We start from the raw sequence: 26,903 nt of genomic DNA, 5'->3' as shown, positions 1-26,903 counted from the left end.
GTTCCCACCTCAGTTAAACCCTCTAAACTTGCCAGAGGGGTGTATTGCTGAAAGAAATTTTAGAACTATATTTTATTAGAGTCAGCTCTACTTCGGAAGTGCCAAGGACAATAGAAAGCAGTTAAGAATAAAAGCCTCGAGGCAACCTTGTTAGCTTCCTCCTTTCTCTTTCTATGTTGAGCAAATACTGCCCAAGAATAAATACTGCATATCTTACTGGGAATCTCCTTGTTTTGCAATGGCTTAGGCCAGTTTCCCACATTTTCACTGGAGTGATGATGGACAATGTTTGGAGGTGATACCTCTGTCTCAGTGCCATGTGAGAGTACATTACTACTGATGGCATAAAGAAACATTCCCTGAGCACCAGCTGATGCACTATGCTAGGCACTGAGGACACAAGAATATAGAAGACTCAGTCATAAGGCTCTCCATTACCCAAGCAGGGATGGCCATGACCCTGGCTTCTGTATCCTGGAGGACAGGTACAGCGATGCCCCCCTAGAATGTTCTCACAGATCTGGTTGTAGCGACATTCATCCAAGTGCTCTAGACATTCATTAACATCTGGGGGAAGGAAGGGATGGGTGTCAGAGATCAGGTCCCTTACCCTCTCCTCCATTCCCTCAACCCATTGACATTCCTTCCCTCCCTTCATCAGTCTATTCTTCATTTCCAGGATCCTATTTCCCTCTTTGCTTTGACATCAGATGGTTGCCATGCCCAAAAGTCTAGAACTCTGGATCACCTCTAGGCAGAGAATCACAAAACCATAGAATGTCAGAGCTGGAGGGGCACTTAAGACATACAATGTCATATTTGGAAGAGGACCCTAGAATATAGAATATATGAACATGAGGAGATCTTAGAACTTATTTAACTCACTTCTCTCATTTTAAAAACAGGGAAAATGAGGCCTAGAAATGAGAAATTACTTGCTTATATAGATTATATATATATATATATATTATAAAGCAAGTGAGTGATGAATCTGGAACTAGAATCCAGGTCTTTTAATTAATTCTAGTGCTCTTTCCTTGGACATCCCTGGAAGACTGTCAAAAATGAATTTCTGTGGATCCCCAGGGTAAAAATTCTATCTTACAAAACCCTAAAAAATGGTCTTGGTTTGAAATCATTGGGTTACAAGAGGGGAATGGCAATCATTTTATCCCAATTTCCCATCAGGAGGCCATCACCTTCACAGCCTGTTCCATCAGCTGTTGCCTGGAAACCAGTCCTGCAATGGGGGAGGCACTGGTAGGAACCAAGGAGGTTCACACAGCGCTGCCCATCATGGCAGACAGAAGTATCCCATGCACATTCATCTACATCTGTAGGTTTGAACAAGGTGGAGGTGGAGGGAGAAAAAGAGGTTAGAAGGGAGAGTGAAATCAATCTGTTATATCAGTCCCTCCCTTCCCTGTCCAAATAGTCTTCCCTGATGGTGGTCTGTCAATATTGATGCCCCCCCCCCCCCCACTATACTCACTTAATGTTCTCACCCATCCAGCTCTCCCCTGCAGTTTCAGAGAGCAAGGAATCCCAAGAATTCCCTTCACTGAACACCCTCTCAACCCAAGCACTTCAGAAATGTTATCTGGGACTAGGATTCTAGTCATGGAACATCAAGAGAGAGTTTCAGGGAGACCATAATCAATCCTTCCTGATGTCAGCCCACAGGTTAGGGATAGTTTCCTCACATCTCTCCTTTTCCTTAGTGATCCATTATGGATTTATCATCTAGATTTAAACCCTTCTTAAACCTATTTCTAGCTTCTGTCTGTGCTCCCTCTTGAGGTAGTAAGCTCCTCCAATTTATTCTCTACTATGCTAAGGCATCCTTTTATTTATAGTAAAACTTCCTTCTTTAAGCTTCAAGGAGAATTTCCTAAATCCTAACCTTGAACCCTGGGTTCAAGTGAACAACTCCATTTCCATTCCACTCTGGATCTGACTGGGGAGTTAAGAACTCTATGGCAGGGTGGACAATCATTGCAGCCTGGATGAGTGCAAGGTTCATGACAGTAGATGGGGAACAGGCAGCAAAGACAATGAGGGCAAGTCACCAAAGTTCAAGATAGGAAGTGGGAAACAGAAGTAGAGAGGTCTTTCTTTATCCCTCAACCACTAGTATCTTCTCTCAAATTTGTTCAGTCATTCAGTTGTATCCAGCTCTTCATGACTCTATGGACCATAGCATGCCAATGTTGTCCATGAGATTTTCTTGGCAGAGATACTAGTGTGGCTTAACATTTCCTTCTCCAGTTGATTAAGGCAAATATAGGTTAAGTAATTTACCCAAAATCATATAGCTAGTGTCTAAGCCTGGATTTGAACTCAAGTCTTCCTGACTCCAGGTACAGTACTCTATCAGCTAAGTTGTCTAGCTGTTTCCACCCTACCAAATTTCCTTGTATTAACAACTTTGTGTTTATTTTCTTATTTATGTTTTATTCTCTCTCTCTCTCTCAATCTCTCTCTCTCTATATATATATACACACACACACACACATATATGTATATATACTAGCTTCTTTCTAATTAGGATTGTTTCATTCATGTTTTTGTATCCTTAGCACTTAGCAGAGGAGTAGTTGCTTAGTAAATGCTTCTTAATTGATCAATTGTAGATCAACTGAGAGGTAAGAGAAAGAATTTGAGTTGGGCGTGTCAGGACCATGGAGAGTGGCATGGGTCACTTCTCAGGGCTTCTATCCCCTACCAACCTATGCTACTGTGGTTGGCACATCCCTTACTTCATAAGAAATCTTTGATCTCCTTGAGCTTAGGCCATTGTCTTTGTTCAACCAGAACCTCTTGGTATCATTGTCTAAAGGCATAGATGAGTTCTCTGGTATGATTTGGGACTCAAAGCGTCCTATAAATCTAGAGCTGGCTGTGTGTTGGATGCCAGAGAAACATTTTGTTTTCTTTGGAGTTATATTATTCAAGAGACAGAATACCTGAAGAAGGGACTGAAGCCATGACATACCCGCTTTACTAGGTTTCATGATTTTACAAATTTTAATCATAATCTCTTCTCAGCCTTAGCAGAATGATGAGGCCCAATTCTTTACTGCCACACCTGTCACTCTCAGTCCTCTAATCAGTGCACTGCTCTGGCTCTTGTGTCCCAGACCCTCTTGTGTCACTCTTGTCACTGGAAATAGTTCTCTTTGACTCTTATTTCCTATGTTCCTTTGGAACCTCCCTTCACTCCCAAAGGAAATGGGAGGTATTAGAGTCTTCCATTAGGAAAGACAGTAATGATGTAAGACTTATTTGGGCAGTAAGAGACACCAAAAGGAACAAAGTGATAGGTAGAGAGAATAGTTAAGGCCTAGAGGTAAGAGCAACTGACCCAAAGCAATTCTATCTGATAACCCAAGATCTAGCATTAGAGATCCTATTCCTGGGCATCTTCCCCATGCAGAAATCCTCAGGCCAGATAGCTATAGTAATGTTGGAGCAGTAAGCTAGGCCATCTGGGATATGAACCACACATACTCCCAGTAAAGCTCCTTACCTTTGCAGTTCCTGTTGTCCCAGGCCAAAGCATACCCACTAGGACAGGAGCAAGAAAAACGGCCCAGGGAGTTGTGGCAGGTGTGGGAACAGGGACTCTTGCTGCTGGAACATTCGTCCTTATCTGGAGAGGAGGAATGTCAATACTGAGATGAGGTCACACCCTGCTGCTTGTAGGTCCCAGGATACTGAAGAGGCATCACAGAATCACACAACTTGAGAGCTGGAAGAGTCCTTAGAGATGACCTAATCCAACAACCTTTTCATTGTACATATGGAAAACCAAAATCCAGAGAGGGAAGCATGACCCTAAGCTCATAGATCAAGCTAGAGAAGACCTCAGAGATCATCTAGACCAGGAGCCTCCCTCATTTTTACAGATGAGGAAACTGAGGCCTAGAGCAGTAAAGGGACTTGTTCCAAGACACAAAAGTGGTAAATATCAAAGGTAGTATTTGAACCCAGGGCATCTGACTGCAGAGCCAGCTTTTTTCACTGTATCATTCCAAGAACATAGAGGTAATAAGCAGCAAGGCTACAGATCATACTCCAAACCCAGTGTTCTTTCCATCAGACCATGAAGGATTGGGACATGAGACAGTCAGGCATCCTAAAGTCCAGGACCCCTCCTCTATCAGACATGTTTCTCCTTTGTTGGGCTCAGACTTCATCCTATCTGTCCACCTGGACACATGTGGCTCAAGTATAGCTGCACAGGAATGACTTCCAAACACCTGGAGAACTGAGGGACCCTGCCCAACTGTACTCAGGGAGAAGTCCCTGCTAATGGGAAAGGGTTCATGGAGAGAAAGAAAATGGTACTTACCAGTACAAAAAGCCTGTAGTGAATCCAGCACAAAGCCCTCAGGACAGTCAGCTTCATTCTCATCTGCAAAGCAAATGGAGATCTTTCCCCTACTAGGTCTTCAGCATCCAAACCATCCTTCAAGTCCACCATCAGTCACAGCTCCAGCCTAGAGTCTTGGAATGGCCTTTCTTTACTTTCTTGACTCCTCTTCCTCCTCTAATTCACACCCTCCACATTGCCAATTATTTTCCCTGCTATATTTTGCTCACCACTTTCTTGCTCAAAAAAGCAACTAGAACAGAGACTATATTCCTCAGCTGGCATCAAAGCCTGGGCCCACCCTAAATCTCTTACCTTCTGGCCCACTGCTCCCTTGCTAATAACTTCTGGCTTTACCCAAATTGCCCTCCTCATGGTCACCTCAACACATCTTCATGCCTTTCTCTCACCTTATGTTGGGTGTGTGTATGTTCCCCCCATGGAATCCCTTACCCCAATTATTATTTAAAATTTTTGCTTTTTGTGTTTTGAACTTAACAAACACCAAGTAAAATGTACATTTCCATATAAACAAAAATAAGATAGAAAAAGAGGATTTTTACAAGAAACTGTAAATCTTTTTTATGTAGAGGCTGATTTTTCCTTAACAAATTCAACACGAAACTTTCAAAACTAGCTTGCTTATCTGTGCTTCTTTCTGACCTTCCTTCCCTTCTATTCCTTTACATTTAAAAAAATGTCTCAATGGCCCTCTTTTCTTTTTTCCTTTTTATAAAAACAATCTTATTGCTACTGCCTCAACTTCTTTCTCCATTTGAATAAAGAAAAGGGACAATAAAGCCCTTGTGACAAATATGTAGTTAAGCAAAACCAATTCCCACACTGGATGTGTCCAAAAATGCATGCTTCAGTCTATGCCTCAGTTATTTATAGGATACATAATCATAGATCTCGATCTCAGGAGAGAATTTAGAAGTAACCTTGTCCAATCTTTTATTTTACAGATGAGGAAACTGAGGAGCAGATTGGTTAAGTGACAAATGCTAAACAAGAGGTGTGGGACTTGAATCTGGATCTTTTTTCTTTAGAGTCAATACTTCTCCTCTTGCACCATTGAAGACTCCCCTACTCAATCCTTATCTGTCTTTCAAAACCAGCTCAAATTCCATCTCCTTGTTCATTTAACCAACCTAAATCTTCAACCTGTTTCCTAATACATCATGCTACTAATCCTCAGCTTCATTCTAATTAGTCTCCTTACACATCTTTATGCTTTCTTGCCTCTGTGTATTAGCCCAAGTATTTTCTACCCCTGGAATACTTTCTCCCTTCCTTTTATTTATCCAAACTTTGCCCCTCCTTCAATGTTCAGCTCAAATTCCAAATCTTCCTTCATTGATCATTCTATACCACAGTGATTTCTCTTTTCCCTGAATTTATGCAGCATTTATAGTCCATATCACAGTCTAATCCCTAATGACATGCAACCTCATATCATTCTGTATAATTATTTCACAGGGTGAATTTCAATTACCCAACTAGACTGTGAGTTCTTTGAGGCTAGGGACTGTGTTCTATACTCTATGTATGCCCTGGGACTTCCACTGGGGGTTTAAAAACAAAAAACTTTTACCTTCTGATTTAGAATCAATACTAACTATTATTCCAGGGGAGAAGAGCCATAAGAACTAGACAATGGGCATTAAATGACTTGCCCAGGGTCAAACAGATAGGAAGTGTCTGAGGCCACATTTGAACTCAGGACTTCCTAACTAGTGTGAAGTAAAGACAAAAATGAAATGGCTCTCAGGCCATTGAACCACCTAGCTGCTCCTTTGGGTGATTTTTAAAGCATTCAGAAAACTAGACCAAGATAAGACAGTTGCATAGGAGGGGATGGTGACAGGGGGATATCACTGTACTTTCTCACCTGCTTGGAGAGCTGTGGTGAGCTGGAATCGGAGAGCCTCTTCCCCAGGGTCAAAGGCTGAACTGACCTCTGTGGCACGAAGGTGTTGCACCAGCTGGGGCTGGGGCCCCAGGACAGAGTCATACTGGATTGTATGGTTGCAGCGAAAGTGAGTAGGGGCTCCGTCCTTCAAGAAGGTCTGTGTGGAGCCCACATATAGTTGGCCAGGTCCTATCTGCACATAGCGTTCTTGAAAATCCTAGAGCAAGAAAGCAGGGGTTGGGGTTGAGGGGGTAAGGAAAAGGGAGATGTGTCAGGATTGGGCTCAGGCCTTCCACAACCTCAAATGGGATCTTTGCCCTGGGTCTCTTACTCTACTAGTTAGAACTGAGAGTCAGAAGACTGGGGTTCTAGTCTCAGGTCTTCCACTAAATCTCTGGAGCTGGGGGACTTTGGGCAAATCAATTAACCTCTCTGAGTGGCAGTTGCTCCATCTTTTCTTTTTTTAATCTCTTACCTTCTCTCCTGGTATCATTTCTAAGACAGAAGAAAAGCAAGAGCTAGGCAATCAGAGTTGCCCCAGGATGATACAGCTAAGAGGCTACATTTGAATCCAGGTTCTCACCACTCCTGCTGCTCTATTCACTGTACTACCTAGTTGATCTCAGTTTTCCCATCTTTAAACTAAAAAGCCTAAAAAGAATTTCTGAGGCCTTTTCCAACCGAAATTATAGCTCACATTGATACCGTCCTTTTTGATTTAAAGAATGCTTTCTTTATAACAATATTCTATGGAATTTTTTTCTCTTTTAAAAAATTATTTTCAGTTCCAAATTCTCTCCTTCCCTCCACCCCCTTCTCTACCCATTGAGAAGGCAAGAAATGATACTCATTATACATATGAAATTTTGCAAATTATAGTTTCACATTAGCATTAGTGCAAAAAAAACCAAACCAAAACAAAAATCCTCTAGGTTTTTAAAATCCTCCCCTTCCTACATAGAAATAGCAGGGACTTCTAATGGCTCCTCTTCGTCTTGGCAGGACTGATAAGGCAAAGAGATAAGTGAGACACCATGGAAAGATGAGAATGATATATACAGTTTTAGAGACCCTTGGGGCTGAGACTTGAACTCAGATCTCTTGACTCTTAAGACCAAATGTTCTTTGATTATACTAAACAGCCTCTATGGGCCTATTGTTTCATATCAATGGACGTGAAAGATTGACAAGAAAAATCCACGTTCTCAAGGTCACATGCCTTCAGCAGTCACCTCTAGGCATCCAGGGAATATCACCTTCTGTTTCCTTCAGGTGCCACAAATACGTGACGATGCTATTCATTTATAAGTATTTTTTGTTAGAAATATAAAGGGCTATAGAGAATAATCCTTCTTTCCCACCAACTCCATTCTCCCATGGGTTTCTGGATCATGGGGGAGGGCAAAAGAGTTGACAATCCTTACCTGCACTTGCAGTTGGGCTAGAGCCAACGCCTCAGGGATAAAACCATTGACAACCACATCAAGGAGGAGTAGGCCATCTCTGTCCAAACCCCGGGCCACCTGGGTCAGGTGGAGCAGTTCCCCTGCAATGTCCCACCATCCACAACATGAGTCATCAAGGAGAGAAAGAGGTTGGACAAAGGGAAGCCCTGACAATACATCTGATGCCCCCCAAACCAACTCAGTTCTGAGTCTTGCCCTCCCCTCTTTTCCACGATCAAACCAGACAATGTCTGCTTACCTGTAGCAAACTCCACCTGGGACTCCTGCCTGAAATTGCCCTTGGTCAGAGAATAGCCATTTAGAACCTCCCCACTCTGCCCTGCCAGGACCCAGTAAATAGGCGCAATGGCAACCACAAGAATTCTCATCAGTGGTCCTGAAGAGAGGAAGGAAAAGATAAACAGGCTTAGAGGACAAGGTCCACTCTATCACTACCATATAGTATTATCTTCTTTTGAATATGTATCTTATTTCCCAATTTCTCAAGACTGAGAGTTCAAATCCAGCCTCAGACCTTTGTGAGCTATATGACCCTGAGAAAGTCACTTAACCCTGTTGGCCTCAATTTCCTCATCTGTCAAATGAGCTGCAGAAGGAAATAGCAAACCATTCTAGTGCTTTTGCTAAGAAAACCCCAAATGGGGTCATTAAACATCAGATACAACTGAAATGACTGAACAACAATAATGATGATGACTATATGTAAGGTTGTATCTCAGGTACTGGGCAAGAGGCTAAAATGAACAATGCCTTCTTAAGGCAGCCCATCATATCTTCGTCTCATAAGGCAAAGGCTCTGAGTGTGTGTCCCAGAGATGGGCACAACTTTTTGGAAAGGCCATGTGGGAAAATGGAAAGAGCACTAGATATGGAGTCAGAATACTTGGGCTTCTTGTTTCTGCCACTTACTACCTGTGTGACTTTGGGTAAAGTCACTTTAATGCTCTGGGCTTCAGTTTTCTCCTCTGTAAAATGGAAGAGTTGGAAAAGTTAACCTCTAAGATTTCCTCCACCTCAGGCTCTAAATCTATGATCCTATGATTCTTTGAATAACACACAAACACACACACACACACACACACACACACACACACACACACACACACTCCAATGGTCCAAAGCAGAATGTGATTAAAAAAAGGGGGGGGGGAATACAAAGAAGTACTTTTAAAAAAACAGAGATCACAGGGGCAGCTAGGTAGCACAGTGGATAAAAGCTAGGCTCTGAGTCAGGAGGACCTGGATTCAAGTCTAGCCTTAGACATTCCCTAGTTTTATGACCCTTGGAAAGTCATTTAACCCCATTTGCTTCATCCTGTAAGGATGGGTGCACAAAAGATTTTTGGAACCTTGGCATCAGGGCTGAGTGGAGAGTCAGCATTGGTTGGAGAGCAGAGCAGAGGATTCTGGGAAAGGAAACTGACCTGAGAAAGTTCTATTGGCCTTCTTGGCCTTTTGAGTTGAGTCTTTGACCTGGCAAGATCTATTCCCGGACTGAGGATTTTACCAAGAGTCACCAGAGAATATCTTGTTCCTGTATTCAAACTATTTCACAAACTTGCCATCTGTCTGATATCTCCATCCACCTCTCAACTGAGGAGAAGATACCTCAAACCCCAAAGTGGGGCTGTGGACTCACGAAAAAGAGAGCCCAGCTCCCTTGCCCCTTCCTGCCTTCTTGCACCTATCTCTTTGTAGTTTCTTAGGCCAGATAGTTACATAAAATAATAGTGTGATTATTTAATTGGGAAAATGGGGCGGAGAAGCCTGGGGTTGTGAAAACCTCACTTCCCAGGTGAGAGAACATGTAGAAAATGTAACCAATCCCCACCTTCCTTCACTCAGTTTCCCTACGATCCTCCATTGAAATCTTTATAAAGCAGTCAGATTTGCTAAGCTTCTTGATATAGGTTGAAAAGGTATATGATTCAAGAACAACAGAGAGTCATCTGAGCCAACTCCCTCTGAGGCAAAGCCCCTGCTGGGGTTTGTCTCTAGATCCTCTCTGTAGGAGAAGAACTGAGGACATCCTTAGGTTTAGTTGGTAGGGGAAGCCTGTCTTCAATTCCCCACCAGCCATTTCCTCCGAGAACCCAGTGCTGCAACTGACAACTGCCTCCCTCAGGGAGGAGAGAGGAAGACAGAAGCTAGCTCCAGTCCAGCTTGGGCTCTCCTCATATGCTGATCCTGCTTCAGAAACTCTAAACTCCACTGATACACCATCACAATCCACAGAGAGAACCTTTATTTTTACTTCAGAAACCACCATTTTTACAACCCCTATCACTCTTCTGCCTTGGAACCAATACTTAGTATTTATTCTAAGACAGAAAGTAAGGGTTTTAAAAAAAATCACCCAGTGAGTAAAGTACAGCGAATACATAGTCTAGAATATGATCCCTACCTTCACAGAACTCACAATCTAGTTGAATAAATGAAATTCTCCCTGTGAAATAATTATACAGAATGATATGAGATTGTATGTCATTAGGGATTCAACTATGTGATATGTTCTGTAAATGCTGTCATAACTAAGGCAGAAAGTAAAGATTTAATAAACTTTTAAAATCTAAGGGGGGTGGGGGAGAAGGAGATTCCATCTACCTTGTAGGATAGGAGTGGGAATCAGAGAAGGCTGTGTGAGATGGCATTTAATCCAGTAAAAAGTGGGTAGGATTTCAACAGGTAATTGCTTCTTCCCCTTCTCTACTCAGCCCACCATCATCCAAGTTCAAGTCCTCATTGACTCTCACTCAGACTATTGCAAAACCTTAATTGGTTGGTCTGACTCTTGTCTCCCCCTTTTCTAGTTCATTCTCCACACTGCTGTAAATGTGATTTGCCTAAATCACAGGTCTGAGCATGTCTCCCTCCTATTTAATACCTTCCAGTGGTTCCCTATTTCCCCCAAGATCAAATAAAAACTCCATTTGGATTTAAATCCCTTCCCAACTTGGCCTCAACTTACCTTTTCATCCTTACTATTACCACTGCTATTGCTGTTACTACTATTACTCCTCTTCCTCCTAGCTACCATTTTTTAAACCCTTACCTTCTGTCTTAGAATTGAAGAGTGCTAAGGGCTAGGCAACTGAGGTTAATGACTTGCCCAGGGTCACATAGGAAGGAACTGTCTGAGGCCTGATTTAAAGCCAGGATGTCCTGTGTCCATGCCTGGTTCTCTATCCACTGAGCAATCTAGGCTGCCCAATTACTAGCCAGCCTGTGCTTTATATAGGTAACACATTTCTTTTCACAAAAACTCTACCATACAAATTGGTTTTATTTTTTTAATGCAAACATTCCATTTCCTATCTCTGAGTCTTTGTACTGACTGTCTTTTTCTGCCTGGAATGTAAACCTTCCTCATCTCCATCTTGTAGAATCCTTAATTTCCTTCAAAGCTCTGCTCACTGGCTACTTTCTAAGTGGAGCCTTCCTTAATAGAACTGTCTCCCTCAAAATGACTTTGTATTTATTTAACATATGCTTGTGTGCATGCGTGTTGTCTTGCCTGACAAGATATAAGCTCCCTGATAGCAGAAATCATTTCATTTTTGTCTTTACCTCACACTAGTGGCAGGCATGTGGTGGTATTCAGTTTATAACCCTATTTGGGATTTTCTTGGCAAAGATATTGGAGTGGTTTGCTATTTCTTTCTCCAGTCCATTTTTACAGATGAGAAAACTAAGGCAAACAAGTTAAGTGATTTGCTCAGGGTCACACAGCCAATAAGTGTCTGAGGTCAGACTCAAATTCAAGGAGATGAGTCTTTCTGACTCCAAGCCTGGCATTGTAGCCGTTGTAGACTGCCCCAATGGTGTATACTTAGAGTTTTTTTGTTTTTTTATTAATAGAACTTATTTCCAAGAATCTCATCCCCTCCTTCCCCTCCCTATGTCATAGATAGCATCGTCCAGTAAACACACACACACACACACACACACACACACATTCTTGTTTCCATTTTTCAGTTCATCCACTAAAGATGAACATTCACAAGTTTTTCTTCAAGGAGTAATTCTGTAGCTATATATTATATTTTCTTAGTTCTACTCATTTCACTGTTCATCAATCTCATGTAGTTCTTTGTAAGATTAAAAGAAAATTAGCCTGTTCATCCTTTCTTATGGCTCAAAAGTGTTCTATCACAATCACATGCTACATCTTGTTCAATCATTCCCAATTGATGGACATCCCCTCAATTTCCAGTTCTTTGCCACCACAAAGAGAGCTGCTGGAAATATTTTGAAACATAGAGGCTCTTTTCCTTTTTATAGCTCTCTGGGCATAATACCAATTTGCTCTCCAAAATGGTTGGATCAATTCATAGTTCCACCAAGAGTGGGCCAGTGCCCCTACTTTTCCATATTCCCTCTAACATTCATCATTTTGCTCCCTTGTCCTTTTAGCTAATCTGATGGGTGTGAGATGATGTCTCAGAATTGTTTTGGTCTACATTTCTCTAATCAGAAGTGTTTTAGAACATTTTTTTTCACAAACCTATATTTGACTTTCATTTCTTCATATGAAAATTGTTCCTATCTTTTGCCCATTTATCATTTGGGGGATACAGTTTAATAAATACTTGTTAATTGAATGATTGATAAGTAGATAAAGGAATGGAGAAAGGCCATTTCCAGAAAACAAAATAGTTCCAATGAAGACACAGGGGCTGGAAATCAGAGGCATTGTCCAGGGGATAACAAGTACATAGTCCAGCCTGATATAGGGTGCATTAAGCAAACTATTGTGAGATGGAATCAGAGAGGTAGATTAGGGCCAATTCTGAAGGTCAGGCTAAAGATTAATGGACTTTATTCTGCAGGCAGGAGCTTTTTGAAGAGGGGAATCACATGACTAAAGTTGTGCTTCAGGAAGATTAAATCTGACAAAGTGTGAATATGGATTAAATGAGGAGAGACTGCATGTGGGGAAATCAGTAAGGAGGCTATTAAAATCATCCAGTCAAGAAGTAACCATTGTAGAGAAGAATCTGGAATTATGCCCAGAGAGTTATAAAGCTGGGTATACCCTCTGACCCAGAAATACACTGTTAGGACTGTTTCCTAAGGTGATCAAGAAAAAAGGAAAAGAACCTAAAGGTTCTAAAATACTTCTAGCAGCTCTCTTTGTGATGGCAAAGAACTGGAAATTGAGGGGATGCCCTTCAATTGGCTGAACAAGTTGAGGCACATGATTGTGATGAAATACTACTATACAATAAGAAATGATGAGCAGGCTTATTAAAAAAAAACCCAACACAGAAAGACCTACATGAAATTACAAAGAATAAAACTAAGAGGGCCAAGAGAACATTATGCACAGGAACAGAAATATTGTTTGAAGAATAACTATGAATATCTGCCTCTAGGAAAAGAACTGATAAATAGAAACACGCAAGGTACAGTTTTATCTATCTATCTATCTATCTATCTATCTATCTATCTATCTATCTATCTATCTATCTATCTATCTATCTTGGCAAGTGATACCTTTACATGGAGAGGAGGAAGAGGAGATACCTGAGAACAAAAAATAATTTTAAAAAAGTAATGAGGGCCTGACTTAAGGTGATAGCAGTATCAGCGGTGAAGAGGATTATAATAAATATTGCAGAAATCTTTTCTTTTTTTCTAACACAAACCCTTCCCTTCCATTTTAGAATCAATTCTGTGTATTGGTTCCAAGGCAGAAGAGCGGTAAGGGCTAGGCAATGGGGGTGAAGTGACTTGCCCAGGGTCACACAGCTAGGAAGTGTCTGAGGCCAGGTTTGAAGCCAGGACCTCCCGTCTCTTGGCCCGGCTCTCAATCCACTGAGCCATCCAGCTGCCCTCAACCTTGGACAATCTTAAGGGAAGTGATATTACAGTCTTTGTGCCTATAATAATAACTCATATTTGCATAGTGTTTTAAGTCATGAACAAAGGGGCTTTGCTCATAACAAATGGAATAGATTAATATTCAGTTCACTTAAAGTCACAGAAGGACATTGCCAATTCAGTGACACTTTTTGTTAAACCTTACCCTCTCTTAGAATCAAGACTAAGTATCTGTTCCAAGGCAGAAGAACAGTAAAGGCTAGGCAGTTATGGTTACAAGTACTTTATTTCCATTTTATAGGAGGCTTAGAAAGGTTAAGTAGCCTCTCCAATGCCAAGGAGCTGGTAAAGGTCAGAGCCAAGACTTGAATCCAGGTCCTCAGGCTTTAAGTCCAAAGTTCATTCAACTATGCCATGTTGTGAAACACATAGAATCTACTCAGTGAATGCCAATTGGTTAAAGAGGCTTATTCTGAGCTGAGTCTAGGAGGTTTCTGCTCCCTGTGCAGTCTAGGCTTTAAAACTCTATTTCTCCAAAGCTGATCAGGCCTGGGGAATTAATTGCATTTACCTGATCCAAGAAGACTCACATTTATGAGCTAGAATCAGCCAGTTTATTGATTTGCATTGTGAAATTCAATTTGACTCAATAAGCTTTTCTTAGGCACCTACTTTGGGCCAGACACTGTGTTGGAGACATAGTTGTTCGGATGCCTAAAGATTCCTATCCTTCAAGGCCTGGTATAGAGAGTATTTAAAGAATGTATTTAATTTTAACGTATTTAAAGCAGTATTGAGAGAGTGGCTATTTGAACCAGTGGCCAATTCAATCCAATCCAATCTAGTGAACATTTATGAAGTTCCTACTATAAGCAAAGCACTGTTCAAAGTACAAGGTATTAAAGACCAAATGAAGAAGAGTGCCTGACCTCCAGAAACTTACAGTGTACTAGGGGGAAAATATGGAATTGTGATCATTCCCACACTTGACTTTCTTTTGTCCACCTTTAGACTGCCTCCCCTACCAGGAAAGAACAAGATCTCTAAGTTGGAGACCTCTATGAACTGGCTCCCTCACACCAGAGCTTACAAGCCAAATTCAGGAGAGAGTAGTTGGATTGTGGGAATGGCTCATTGCCTCCTTGTGACCCAATTTGTTCTCCAAGGAAACCCTTAAGGACTCTGCTGAGCCAGCAGTCAGAATTCCGCAGCTGTCCCTCCTGATGGACCAACCAGCTGAGTGTGTGAAGTTTAGCAGGTCACCCCCAGGCAAAGTTGAGATCCAAATAACCTTTGGGCCAAAGTCTAATGATTCCCCAACTATTAAAGCAAGCCAACCCTGAATAGGCTGGCTTCAAAGAAGCCACCCTGGTAATAGTTGAGTCAGCTCCTACCAGGGACTGTACATCCCTCTTTAGTGCTGACCTAGCATCTGACCACCCCCAACCCCCAAACCCAGGGCTACCAAGAAGCCACTTGGGAAGGCCAAATCACTGAGATACCATTAGAAAGGAATCTGTTAAGTTTTCTCTAGAATTAGCAAAATGCCTGGTATATAGGAAGCACTTAAGTGGGTTTTTTTCTTTACATTTCATCAGCAACTCTCCCTTCATCTTCAAAGTAGGCTAAAATAATGGCACAAAAGTATCACTGAAAGGGCAGCTAAGTGGTTCAGTGAATGGAGAGTCAGGTTTAGACACAGAGGTCCTGGGTTAAGATGTGGACTCAGATACTTCCTATCTGTATGACCTTGGGCAAGTCACTTAATCCCAACTGCCTGGCCTTTACTGCTCTTCTGCCTTGGAACTGATGCTTGGTATTGATTCTAAAACAAGGTAAGGTTTAAAAAAAGTCAATTGTCATTGAATTGGCAATGGCCTTCTGTGTTTTTAAGTGAACTGAATATTAATCCACTCCATTTGCTAAAAATTGGTCTGGGCTCTTCCACAGAGCTCAGGTATCTTTAAAAGGCTTTTTCAAATAGTCCATATAACATTATTTACCATTCCCTCTCCCCCAGTTTCTACCCAGAAACACTGCCATCTATCTCCCTGATATTGTTCCTATCTAAGTGCTTGGTAATCCCACAGCAGGGATTACAATAACTGGTGCTTCTCTAAACATTTCCACCTCAAATGGGAGGAACAAATTGTTTGTAAAGTAATGATTTGGAAGACAATTCACTGCCTTCAGATGACACAAATGATTTCAGCCACCAAGCATCTGGGTCTGATACTAAATCAATTTGTTTTATTTTTCTAAAAACTAAGTCATTTATCAGTATAATAACTATCCATAATAGCACTAATTTATTTAGTAGTTTAAGATTTATAAAATGCTTTCCTCATGACTTGGTGATATATGTAATGCTAGCATGAGATTTGGTATGGTAAAGTGGGAAGACTTAGAATCAGAGAGGCCTAGGTACAAAGTCTACCTCTGGGACCAGCTAGGTGGTTCAGTGGATTGAGAGCCAGGCCTAGAGACAGGAGGTCTTGGGTTCAAATCTGGACTCAGATGCTTCTTAGCTGGGGTGATCCTGGGCAAATCACTTAACCCCCATTGCCTAGCTCTTACCACTCTTCTGCCTGGGAACCAATACATAGTATTGATTCTAAGATGGAAGATAAGAGTATTAAAAAAAATCTGCCACTGATAGTGATCACTATTGGGAAGCCTTGGTGTTCCTGCGTCAAGTCTTTCACCACTCTGGTCCATTTTCTACTCAAAATGATCCTCCTAAAGTGCCAGTTTGGCCATGTCACCCTCTACTCAACAAATCCCATTGGTTCCCTATCATCTCTGGGATCAAATATAAAGCCTTCTGTTTGGAATTCAAAGCCTTCCATAGCTTGCTTCCCACCAATTTTCCAGGCTACTTATACCCTAATACATTATCATCTCCTCTATGATCCAATGAAACTGTCTTCCTTGTTGTTCTTTGGCTCTGGGCATTTTCTCCCCGTGCCTGGAGAGATTCTCTCCATCCTCATCTCAGCCTCCTGACTTCCATCATGTGCTAGCTAAAAAAAGTCCACCTTCTAGAGGAAGCCTTTCCAAACCCCTCTTAATTCTAGTGCCTTTCCTCTGAGATGATCTCCATTTGTTTATCCTGCATATAGTTTGTTTGTAAATAAGTGTTTGCCTGTTGACTCCCTGATTTAGACTATGAGCTCCTTGAGGGCAGAACTGTTGGTTTTTAAAAAAAAACAACGTTATATCTTCAGTGCTAACTGCTTTTAGTGTTTTCTCTTTGGCCTGGGAGCTCTTGAACTTGGCTATACTATTCCTGGGAGTTGTCATTGGGGGATTTTTTACAGGAGGTAACCTGTGGGTTCTTTTAATTTCTATTTTATCCTCTTGTTCAAGGATGTCAGGGCAGTTTTCTTTGACAATTTCTTATAATATGATGTCTAAGCATTTTTTTTTCTTGATGATGACTTTCAGGTAGTCCAAAAATTCTTAGATTATCACCTCAGGATCTATTTTCCAAGTCAGTTGTGTTTTCAATGAGATATTTAATATTTTCTTATATTTATTCCTTTGACTTTGTCTTATTGTTTATTGATGTCTCATGAAGTCATTAGCTTCTTTTTGGTCAATTCTAATTTTTTAAAAATGATTTTCTCCCATGAACTTTTGGTTAATTCTAATTTTCACAGAAGTTTTTTCATTAGATTTTTTTTACCTCTTTTCCAGTAGATCAATTCTGTTTTTTTTTAAACTTTTAACTTCATTGGATTTTTGTGCCTCTTTTTCCACTTGACCAATTTTACATTTTAAGCTGTTATTTTCTTTTTGCATCACTTTCATTTCTTTCTGTCATTTTTTCTTCCCATTTTTCTTCCACCTCTCTTATTTGATTTTTTAAATTCCTTTTTGAGCTCTTTTACTACTTGAGACCAATTTCCATTTTCCTTTGAAATTTTGTATGTCTGCTTTGTTCTCCTTGTGGTTCCCTACTCAATCTTTTATTATTTGCTCATTTTCGCAGCTTTTTTTTTTTTGCCTGTGGGCTGAGAATTCTGAAAACTGCTGATTCAGTCTCCTCTGCTGATGACTTGCAGGACTTAGAGCACTATGAGCTATTTTGCCCTGAGCTTCACCTCAGTACAGGCTTGAAAGGATCAAGCACTAAGAGACTTTGGGGGCTTCACTACAGGCTTGCGCCATGACTTAGGACTTCAAGGGGGTGAGTGTGGAGTGTTTAGCTGTTGGCTTAGGCCCTAGAGTCTCAAGGTTTTCATGCTGAGGTTTGGAACCTGGGTGGCCTGCACTCCTCTGTGAGTAGTTTTACTTCCAGTTCCCCCTTATTCCATGAAAATAGGCTTTCTTTGCCTATCTTTCAAGTTGTTTTCTGCAGCAGAGCCCCTTCACTCCATTCTCTTATTGGTTCTGTGACTTCTGCCATTTTGAGGCAATATTTTAAGGTTTGTTTGAGAGGATTCTCAAGTGGTCCCAGCTTTCACTGCTACTAAGCCACCATCTTGGCCCCACCCTCTATCATCAGTGCTTAGCACAGTGTCTGGCACACAGGAGGCACTTAAGAAATGTTTATTTCTTTGGCTGACTGACTAACCACTGGCAACTCAGTCTTAGGTTTCTTATCTGTAAAATGGGGATATCATCATCATCATCATCATCTACCTTAGGACCAAATTGATAAATAGATAGAGATATATAAAAACATATATACATACATTACATATTCACACCCATATTTATTATTTAGATATATACATATATATATACACATATAAACACAAATATCTCTATGCCTATTATTATTGTCTCCATTTATAGAAGAGGAACCTGAGGCTCAGAGTCAAGTGACTTGCCCAAGGTAACACAGCTAATGAACAGATGAATCAGGGATTTTCAAATTCAGAGTTTCTGACTCTAACTCCTATTTTTCCTTCTGTAATTTGTACTTGAAATTTGACTTTGATGGAATCAAGGGGGTTGTTTTATCTAGAGCAGGGGCTCAAATACCCTACAGAATCCATTTCTTGGCAGACTTACCTGGCTGTTGGGGAGGGGTTGTGGGCAGTCCTGCATCAGGTTTTGGTTCCAATATCAAGGAAGAACCCAACTTACCCACTTCTGGGGGGATGTTGTTGATGCTGCTCTGGATTGTGGTGGCCCCATTATCATCTTCCTGTAGCACACTGGTGTTGAGATAGGCCACACCAAATTCCTGGCCATTGATTTCACCAATCATCCTGCCCCGGCTCCCTCGAGGGTCTCCTATGAACAAAGGAAAGATAGGACATAGTGCGTTATCACAAAATGAGGTCTAGGTAAGGGGAGACCTGACTGCCACCAGTCAACTGGTTGATAACCTTGGGCAAGTGATTTTTTCTCCTGTGATTTAGTTTCTGCATCTGTAAGAAATGTTGGTAGTACTCTGGAGGGCAATTTGGAACGATGCCCAAAGGGTGCTAAAAGACTGTCTGCCCTTTGATTCAGCCATAGCCCTGCTGGGTTTGTACCCCAAAGAGATATTAAGGAAAAAGACTTGTACAAGAATATTCAAAGCTGCGCTCTTTGTGGTGGCCAAAAATTGGAAAAGAATATGATTCTTGTAAGCAAGGAATAATGTTCTAAATTGACTAAATAAATTAAATTTAAAAAAATAAATTTTGGTATTGTTCAGTTATGCGCCTATATGGGGTTTTCTTGGCAAAGATATTGGAGTGGTGTGCCATTTCCTTCTCTAGTAGATTAGGCAAACAGAAGTTAAGTAACTTGCTCAGGATTACACAGCTAGAGAATGGCTGGGGCAGGATTTGAACTCAAGTCTTCTTGACTCTAGGCCCAGTGCTCTAGCTACTCAGCCACCTAGCTGTCTCCAGAAGATATAGCTCCTTCCAGTTCTAACACTCTGTGGAAATGGTAATGCTTTGGAGGAACTGAATAAAATGCCATTGTTTTATCAACAAGGGAGGTAGTTCTATAGGCCAAGAAGTCCAGCGTCCCCATGGCAAAGCTTTCTCTACTCTCCATTCCTGTCACAAGCTCCAGCAACAGCTCAAGGACGTGCCTGTTGCTTGGGTCTGGTTGATTTGTCAGGCCACCTGCCAGACTGTCTGGAAGCACCGGCTTCATTCCTTGGGGTTAATCAAATGTACATCATAAGCACGGGGGAGTACTTCCTCAGGCAAGTGGGCCAGCTGTCTAAACTGGGCATATGGCATGCCAGGGGACAAGATGCAGACACTATCCTGCCTTTCCACTTAGGGGATCTCAGGGGAAATCAGTAACCAATTGCCTCTGATGCATAAAAACAAAACAAAACACAGAACGTTAAACCACCCCCCTCCCCACAATGTCAAATCAAAGGTCTGGAGTTATTTTTCTAAGAAGTGATAGCAACTCACAGGGGCTAAAGTTGAACATTTATGAAATGTATTCCCATCCTCAAAAGTCCCTTAATAACATCCTCCACAAGAGAGGGAGAAGGCCAGGAAAAGAAGGAGGTTAAGGGAAATGAGCCTGCAATGATCTTCATTAGAAGGAAACAGGAACTAAGAAATTGAGGCCTAGCGGGGCGACCCTTCAGGAGGGCTGGGGAGCCAGACAATTTGCAGAGGCATCAAGTGTATGTCTACTCATTAGTCTGATAGGTTAACGTATTAAGCAATTAAATAACTTGGTCTTCAGTACCAGCTGAGGTGACTGCTGAGCAAACATTTAGCCATTCCACAACCTGTTCCCCCAGTCAGAGGACATGAATAGACCACTCCCCAGAAGGGAAAAGGGCCTTGGAAGAGGGTACAGACAAAGGGCAGTGCTCTGGCAAAGGAAAAGCTGGCAAAGAAAGGAAATGTGTCACTCAAACAGCGTAACACCAGCCAGAGTATCGAGAAAATGGAGCTAAACGGGGACAGCTAGGTAGCTCCCTAGATTGAGAATCAGGCCTGGAGACTGGAGGTTCTGGATTTAAATCTAGCCTCAGATACTCCCTAGCTTTGTGACCCTGGGTGTCTGAGAAAGGATTCTAAGAGAAGGAAAGGTAAGGGTTTTTAAAAAATGGAGGTAAGAGATTAGGAAAAAAATGGACATACACTGAGCTTCAAAGTTGAACTACTTGAGGTCCCTTCTCATTCTGAGAGGCAATGTGCTATGGTGGATGGAGAGTCAGGCTGGAGGCAAATCCCAACTCTGAGTCTTACTCTGTGTGTGTGTGTGTGTGTGTGTGTGTGTGTGTGTGAGCCTGAGCAAGTCACTTAACCTCTGAGTCTCAGTCTCTCGTTCTGTCCAATGAAGAGGTTGCATACTCAACAGCATCTAATATCCTCTTCACATCTAAACTGATGATCCTCTGAGTTCACATTATAAGTCTAACTACTGAACTTGCTGCCTTGGCAGGACATTTATAAGAATTCTTGACTAAAACTGGGAGAAGGAATATATCTGAGGAGAAAAACAAGCAAGAAAAAGAAAAAGACACGAGAAAAAGAAGCAAGACACGTGAAAGTTGAGATCCTGCCCCCATGAGATCTCCGAGTGACTTGTACCTTTCACAGCCACAAATGCATGGGCAGTGGCAGTGCCTAGGAGATTATGAGCAACGCACTCATATTCCCCCATATCGTCCATCTCCACACCCTTGAACTGCAGGCTGCCATTGGGGAGGGTCCGGAGCCGCTGGTTGACCCGAATGGGATGTCCATCGTGGGTCCACTCCACCGTGGGTACTGGCTCTCCTGCTGCCTGGCACAGCAGAACCACAGTCCCACCAGCTCTCACTACCACATCCTGGGGCTCCACCACAAATATGGGGGCACCTGAGGATCAGCCAATCAGAAGACATTCACTAAGCTCCCAAGGATTATGCCAGGAACTGGGGATGCAGAGACAAAAATGAAGCAGGCCTTGCCCTCAAGGAGTTTCGATTCTATGTCAGGGATGAGAGCTCGTTCATACATAAATATCAGCTATGCTGTTGGGGAGTGGGGCTGGGAGTCATGAAACTGTGACCCTTATTCACTTGTGACTTCAACTCTTGATTCCAATTAGGGAAAACAATCTAGTAGGTACTCTGCTGGGGGCTTGGCATGAATCAGCTATTGAGGAAAGAAAGTTAAATATGTCACTTTGCTTCTTCTGGGTTTTTTCTTCTGTAAATTGGAGATAAACTGGAGCAAAGAAACTCTGAGTTCATTTCTAACATCCCATCACCCCAGACCCAGGTTTGAATCTTGTCTCAGACACTTATTAGCTGTATGTTCTTGGGAAAGTCACTTAAGTGCTCTACTTCCCCATCTGTAAAATGATGGGGTTAGATTTGTTTCTCTCAGAGGCCCCTTCTAGCTCTAAAGTGATGATCCCATGAGTCTCCCATTCCCAGTCCTAGCTATTTCACTACTAAATGTCCCCCACACATTTACTTCCACCTTCTCTGAGCCTCAAGGAAATCAACAACTTCAACCATGCAGATCAATAAACCCTGACATACAAGACCTCTCTCTACCTTGGGTTCTCAGATTATCACTGGGGATGCCCCAACGTTTTTTGGCTAACCTGTTTCCCACAAACCCAGCCCTGTTTCACTTGAGCCTGTTGGTGGGGAGAGGCAGCCCAGGGGTTAGATAGACACGAAAGGACCAGACTCACTCCGCAAGATGAGGGTCACCACTTTCTCCACCACACCTACTTCGTTCTCTGCCAGGCAATGGTAACTCCCAGCATCTTCCATCTGAGAAGGGAGAAGAGTGAGAGAGGGAAGCACTTAGTAGGGAGGAACAGGAATCTCAAGACCAATCTGTCTCCAGACACAATGATCTGAAAAGAAGGGTTATAGCTTAAGTCTAGAAAATCATTAGGGGATTAGATGGGTTAAATATAGGCTCATGCCCTGCATGAGGTGGGTATCCAAGGGATGGCATGGATAGAGTTAGCCTTGGGGTCCAGGGAGACCTCAGTTCCAGCCCCACTTCTGACATATACTGGCTGTGAGACCTTAGGCATAAGTACACTCTCAGTGTACTAGGCAGGTTTTCTTTTTAACCCTTACTTTCTGTCTTAGTAACAAGTCTAAGACAGAAGGGCAAAGGCTAGGCATTTGGGATAAAATGACTTGCCCAGGGTCACACAGCTAGAAGTGTCTGAGCCCATATTTGAATCCAGGTTCTCCTGACTCCAGGCCTGGCACTCCACCCACTGTGCTACCTATCTACCCCTGCATTAGACAACTCTTAAAGATCCTTAAATTGCAGAAAAGGTGTCAGCCCACCCAGATAAAGGGAATTTTCCTAATCTGGGAATATGCTATATCATTTAAATCACAGAGTCAGACCTCCAAATCTCAGATATTGGAACTAGGGGAGGAGGCCCTAGTAGAAGTTCAAAAGAGATCTACTGTCTTAACAAATGAACTCAGTTAACAAACATTTGCTAAGCACCTACTATGTACCAAACATTGTTTTAAACACTGGAAAACTCCCACTCTACCCAGAGGGGATCTAAGCTCTCATTCCCTCAAGAAAGGATACAGACTGAAAATATGAGGAGGTTCCAGATTCATATAATGAGTGCTGGTCTCTGAGTCAGAAGACCTGGGTTCAAATCCCAGCTCTGTTACTATCTATTTGGATTTAGGCAAATCATTTAAACTTGCTGGGCTTTAGTTTCCTTATATATGAAAATGGGGAAGAGGAGCTGAACTTGAGAATGTCTAAGATTCTTTCTAGTTTTAAGTCCTAGGATTCAAAAGGGGTTAGAAAAATCTCTGAATAAGGCCAAAATGTGATAAAGCTAGGGGTGTCTAGAGTTATTCTTGACAAGCAATGGGGGGTGAGGCCATGTAAGAGAATTGTTACTTTCCCCAAAATGACCTTCAGTGACCCCAGTAGGAAATATATTTTAGAGCTGGGAAGGACTTTAGAGATTATTTAATCCAACTTCTTTATTTTGCAAATGAGAAAACAAATCAAGAGAAGATAAAGTGATTTGTTTTAGACAAGCAAGGTTTTTATTGTCTTTTGTGTCTTTTTTTCTATCTCATGATTAGCTGTGAATTCCTCCCTTATTTGTATTTGTCTAACCTTTCATTCTCCAATTTTTAAAAATCTGATGACTTTTTATATTTGGTTAATTTATAGATTTCATATCTATATGGCATGAAATGGCACAGCTGGACTTGAACCCAAGGCCTCTGACTCCAAATCTAGTCCTTTATTCCACTATACCATAAGGAAGTAGAGAGACTGTCAGGAAGACTCCCAGAGGTTTTTTTTCTGATATCTTCATGCCATCACTATTAGGAGACCCCTTCTCTATCACAGCAGCATGGGTGTGATATTGCACCAGGCTATCCCCTCAGCAATCTAGACTTAATAAGGAGAGACTCAGGAATATCCCTGATTTTATCCTTCCCTACCCTGAGCCTAGTGGCTGGGCCTTACCACAGTCCTGTGGATGGCTAAGGAACCATTCTGCAGCTGGTGCTTATGGTGGCTGCTGAGCACTGGGAGGCCATCTTTGATCCAGCGGATGACAGGTGCTGGGTCACCACGGGCAGCACAGTCCAATCGGGCACTGTCACCCAAAAGTTCTACCAGGTGGGAGGAGGCCTCGCCTTGTAGAGCTGGTGCCTCTGTAGAGGGATGATGGTCAGAGGAAAGGAGCTTGACTAGAAAAGAGGGTCAGCATCCCCCTTTCCCTTCATCAAGGAACTGAGTGACTTGGATCACTACCTGAAACCCATCAGCTGGGATAGGAGCAACAGATAATATTCCAAGTTGGAATACCCCTGCCCCAAAGCTCCCTACCCCCAACTCCATACCATCAAAAGATTTTCAGAGGGAAATGTACATGCAACACTGTTTTAGGTTTCACCAGTCCTTATCCCTAAAGGATTTCAAAGCACTTTAATCGGTTGACACGCATGTTTTAAGTACTTACTATGTGCCAGTCCCTGTGCTAGATTCTGGGAAATGGAAAGAACTCTATTCACAAGCTTTTTATATTTCAGCAAGAGAGACAGAAACATTTAATGTGTTTCTTCCTGGTTTCCTGAGACCTCAGAGGCTGCTGGCTTGAGATTCCTCTAATACATTGAAAGCTAAGTCTGAGAGGATTCCATTAGTCCTGATCTTTTTTTTTCTTTTTAAATTTTAGTCCTGATTTTTTAAAGTCATCACCATCACTCTGCCCCTTGCAGATAGGTCCTAATTCATTTGCCTCTGAAAAAAACCAAAATGTTGACATTATGTATATTACTACTTGTGGAGCTCTTGGAATAAGGGCAGATCGGGAGATAGTGATGGCATGTCAGTAAACTATACTGATATCTCTACAACCACTTGAGCTTTTCTGTCCCATATCAGAAGCCCATCAGTCCATTGGTCCTAACAGAGGGTACAGAGGGGAGCCAGGTCGTTGGGTGCTACCTTTCACATGGACAAAACTGACAGCCTGGACTTTGCCCACGATGTTTTCAGCCCAACAGGTATAGGTGCCACTGTCCTCCCTGGTGACGGCTGCCCGCTGCAATGTACTGCCCCCATCCTGTTCCAACACGCCTTCTGTAGGGTGGTGAGAAGAAGTCAAGAACCACATCTCCATTTCCTTTCTGGTACCCTCACTCTTTCAAGTCTGGGGTTTTCTGTTTTTCCCATTCCTGTCTTCTTTATTCCATATCTTGTCTGCCTTAGTGAGCTGGCCTACAGGAATGGTCCCCTCATCCAACATTCACAGGTCCTTCCAACTCAGTTCCCCTGAGCCCACCTTGCCCTCTAACCACGGAAAGCCCAAACCTTTAACCAGCCTGTTGTTGACCATCCAACTGATGTGGGGAGTGGGGCTCCCCCGGGCAGTACAACGCAACCACAGCCTATCCCCATGATTGAGGCTCAGGTCCCCAGGCAGTGTGGTGAAGGTGGGGAGGGACAGGATGGAGAGGTGTACTCGGCGGCTTGTATGGCCAGCAGCATTCTCTGCAATACACGTGTATGTCCCTGCATCCCGCCGCTACAGGAGAAAGGAAAGAGGTCAGTCACATCTGTATTTGGGGGGGATTTTCTCCCCTCCACCCTATGCAGGAAATTATTTAGGATGATATTCAATGGCTCAAAATGAATCATTATACTCTAAAAAGGGTCAGAATTCAATTCAGTTCAACAAGCTTTAAGCACCTACTACGTGCTAGGCACTGTACTAGATGCTAAGCTACAAAGGCAAAAAAGAAAAAGTCTTTGCCCTCAGGGAGCTTATGTTTTACTGGGAAGTAGTAACATTGACACCAGCAGTATCCTCTAATTGTTAGAGGCCTCTGCCCCTAGTTGTTACCTTGTATTTATTTGTAGGTAGGTGTTTATCTATCTATCTATCTATCTATCTATCTATCTATCTATCTATCTATCCACATACAGTGGATGGAGCACTTGGTTGGAATTAGGAAGACATCTTACTGAGTTTGAATCTGTCCTTACCCCTGTTTGCCCAAGTTTCCTCATTTGTAAAATGAGCTGGAAATGAAATGGCAAAAAAAAAAGTATTTTGCAAAAAAATCTCAAACGTGGCCACCGAGAACTGGATATGACTGAAAACAACTGAACAACAATACCCTCAATAGAATATAAGCTCCTTAAGGTGGGAATTATTTCATTGGGGGAAGAGCTTTGTATTCCTAGAGTTTAGTACATCATAAGTACACCATAAGCAATAAATGTCTGTTAATGGACTGATTGATCTAGGTAAATATAAAATGGGCACAAAAGTTTTAAGAAGAAGAGGGTGCTGATGATAACTGGTAGCCTGAGCACTCTAGCCCAGCCCTACTCTCAGTTTATTTCCTCTTGACTTCTTTAGATCCAGAGAAGTTGTTGGCCTGAGTCCCATCTTATGTGTTGAAAACTAAGTGCTTTAAAAAAGAAAGAAAAGAAAATTACTAAGTGTGATAGAATCTCATGAGTTCCAGTCCTTCAAAACTATCAACACTATCTTGGCTTGCAAATAAGTCCAATTCATTTTCTATGAGAAAATTTGTTCAGTAGTTTTTCAGGCATGTCTGACTCTCTGTGATCCTATTTGGGATTTTCTTGGCAAAGATACTGGAGTGGTTTGCCATTTCCATCTCCAGCTCATTTGACAGATAAGGGATCGAGACCAACAGGGTTAAGTGACTTTCCCAAGATCACACAGCTAGTAAGTTATCTGAGGCTGGATTTGAGCTCAGGAAGATGAGTCTTCCTGATTCCAAGCCTAGTGTTCTATTCACTGCACTACTTAGCTGTCCCTCTATGAGTAAATGGTATGATACAAATTCTTCTTCTTTTTTTTTTTTTGAACCCTTACCTTCCATCTTAGAACCTATGTATTG

General features: G+C 42.1%; 1 protein-coding gene across 4 annotated transcripts in view; it reads right to left on the bottom strand.

Annotated features, from left to right (window-relative positions):
• HMCN2 (hemicentin 2) overlaps positions 1 to 26,903 on the bottom strand; it is a 222,500-nt gene that overhangs the window by 9,114 nt on the left and 186,483 nt on the right. For 3 of the 4 annotated variants that reach the window (XM_056812558.1, XM_056812559.1, XM_007475271.2), the window contains 13 exons: positions 25,339 to 25,552; positions 24,973 to 25,107; positions 23,986 to 24,176; positions 22,196 to 22,277; positions 21,097 to 21,366; positions 18,674 to 18,823; positions 7,992 to 8,129; positions 7,712 to 7,833; positions 6,267 to 6,504; positions 4,355 to 4,417; positions 3,530 to 3,652; positions 1,200 to 1,334; positions 439 to 567 (listed from right to left, as the gene is read on the bottom strand). In XM_056812558.1, coding sequence (XP_056668536.1) covers positions 439 to 567; positions 1,200 to 1,334; positions 3,530 to 3,652; positions 4,355 to 4,417; positions 6,267 to 6,504; positions 7,712 to 7,833; positions 7,992 to 8,129; positions 18,674 to 18,823; positions 21,097 to 21,366; positions 22,196 to 22,277; positions 23,986 to 24,176; positions 24,973 to 25,107; positions 25,339 to 25,552 — 1,990 coding nt within the window. The remainder of the gene's footprint in view (positions 1 to 438; positions 568 to 1,199; positions 1,335 to 3,529; positions 3,653 to 4,354; positions 4,418 to 6,266; positions 6,505 to 7,711; positions 7,834 to 7,991; positions 8,130 to 18,673; positions 18,824 to 21,096; positions 21,367 to 22,195; positions 22,278 to 23,985; positions 24,177 to 24,972; positions 25,108 to 25,338; positions 25,553 to 26,903) is intronic. The other variant, XM_056812560.1, reaches the window with a different exon arrangement.

This window comes from Monodelphis domestica, chromosome 1, assembly GCF_027887165.1.
Source record: "Monodelphis domestica isolate mMonDom1 chromosome 1, mMonDom1.pri, whole genome shotgun sequence".
Lineage (NCBI taxonomy): Eukaryota > Metazoa > Chordata > Mammalia > Didelphimorphia > Didelphidae > Monodelphis > Monodelphis domestica.
Note: the sequence above shows the minus strand (reverse complement) of the source record. Positions and strands in the feature narration are given on the sequence as shown.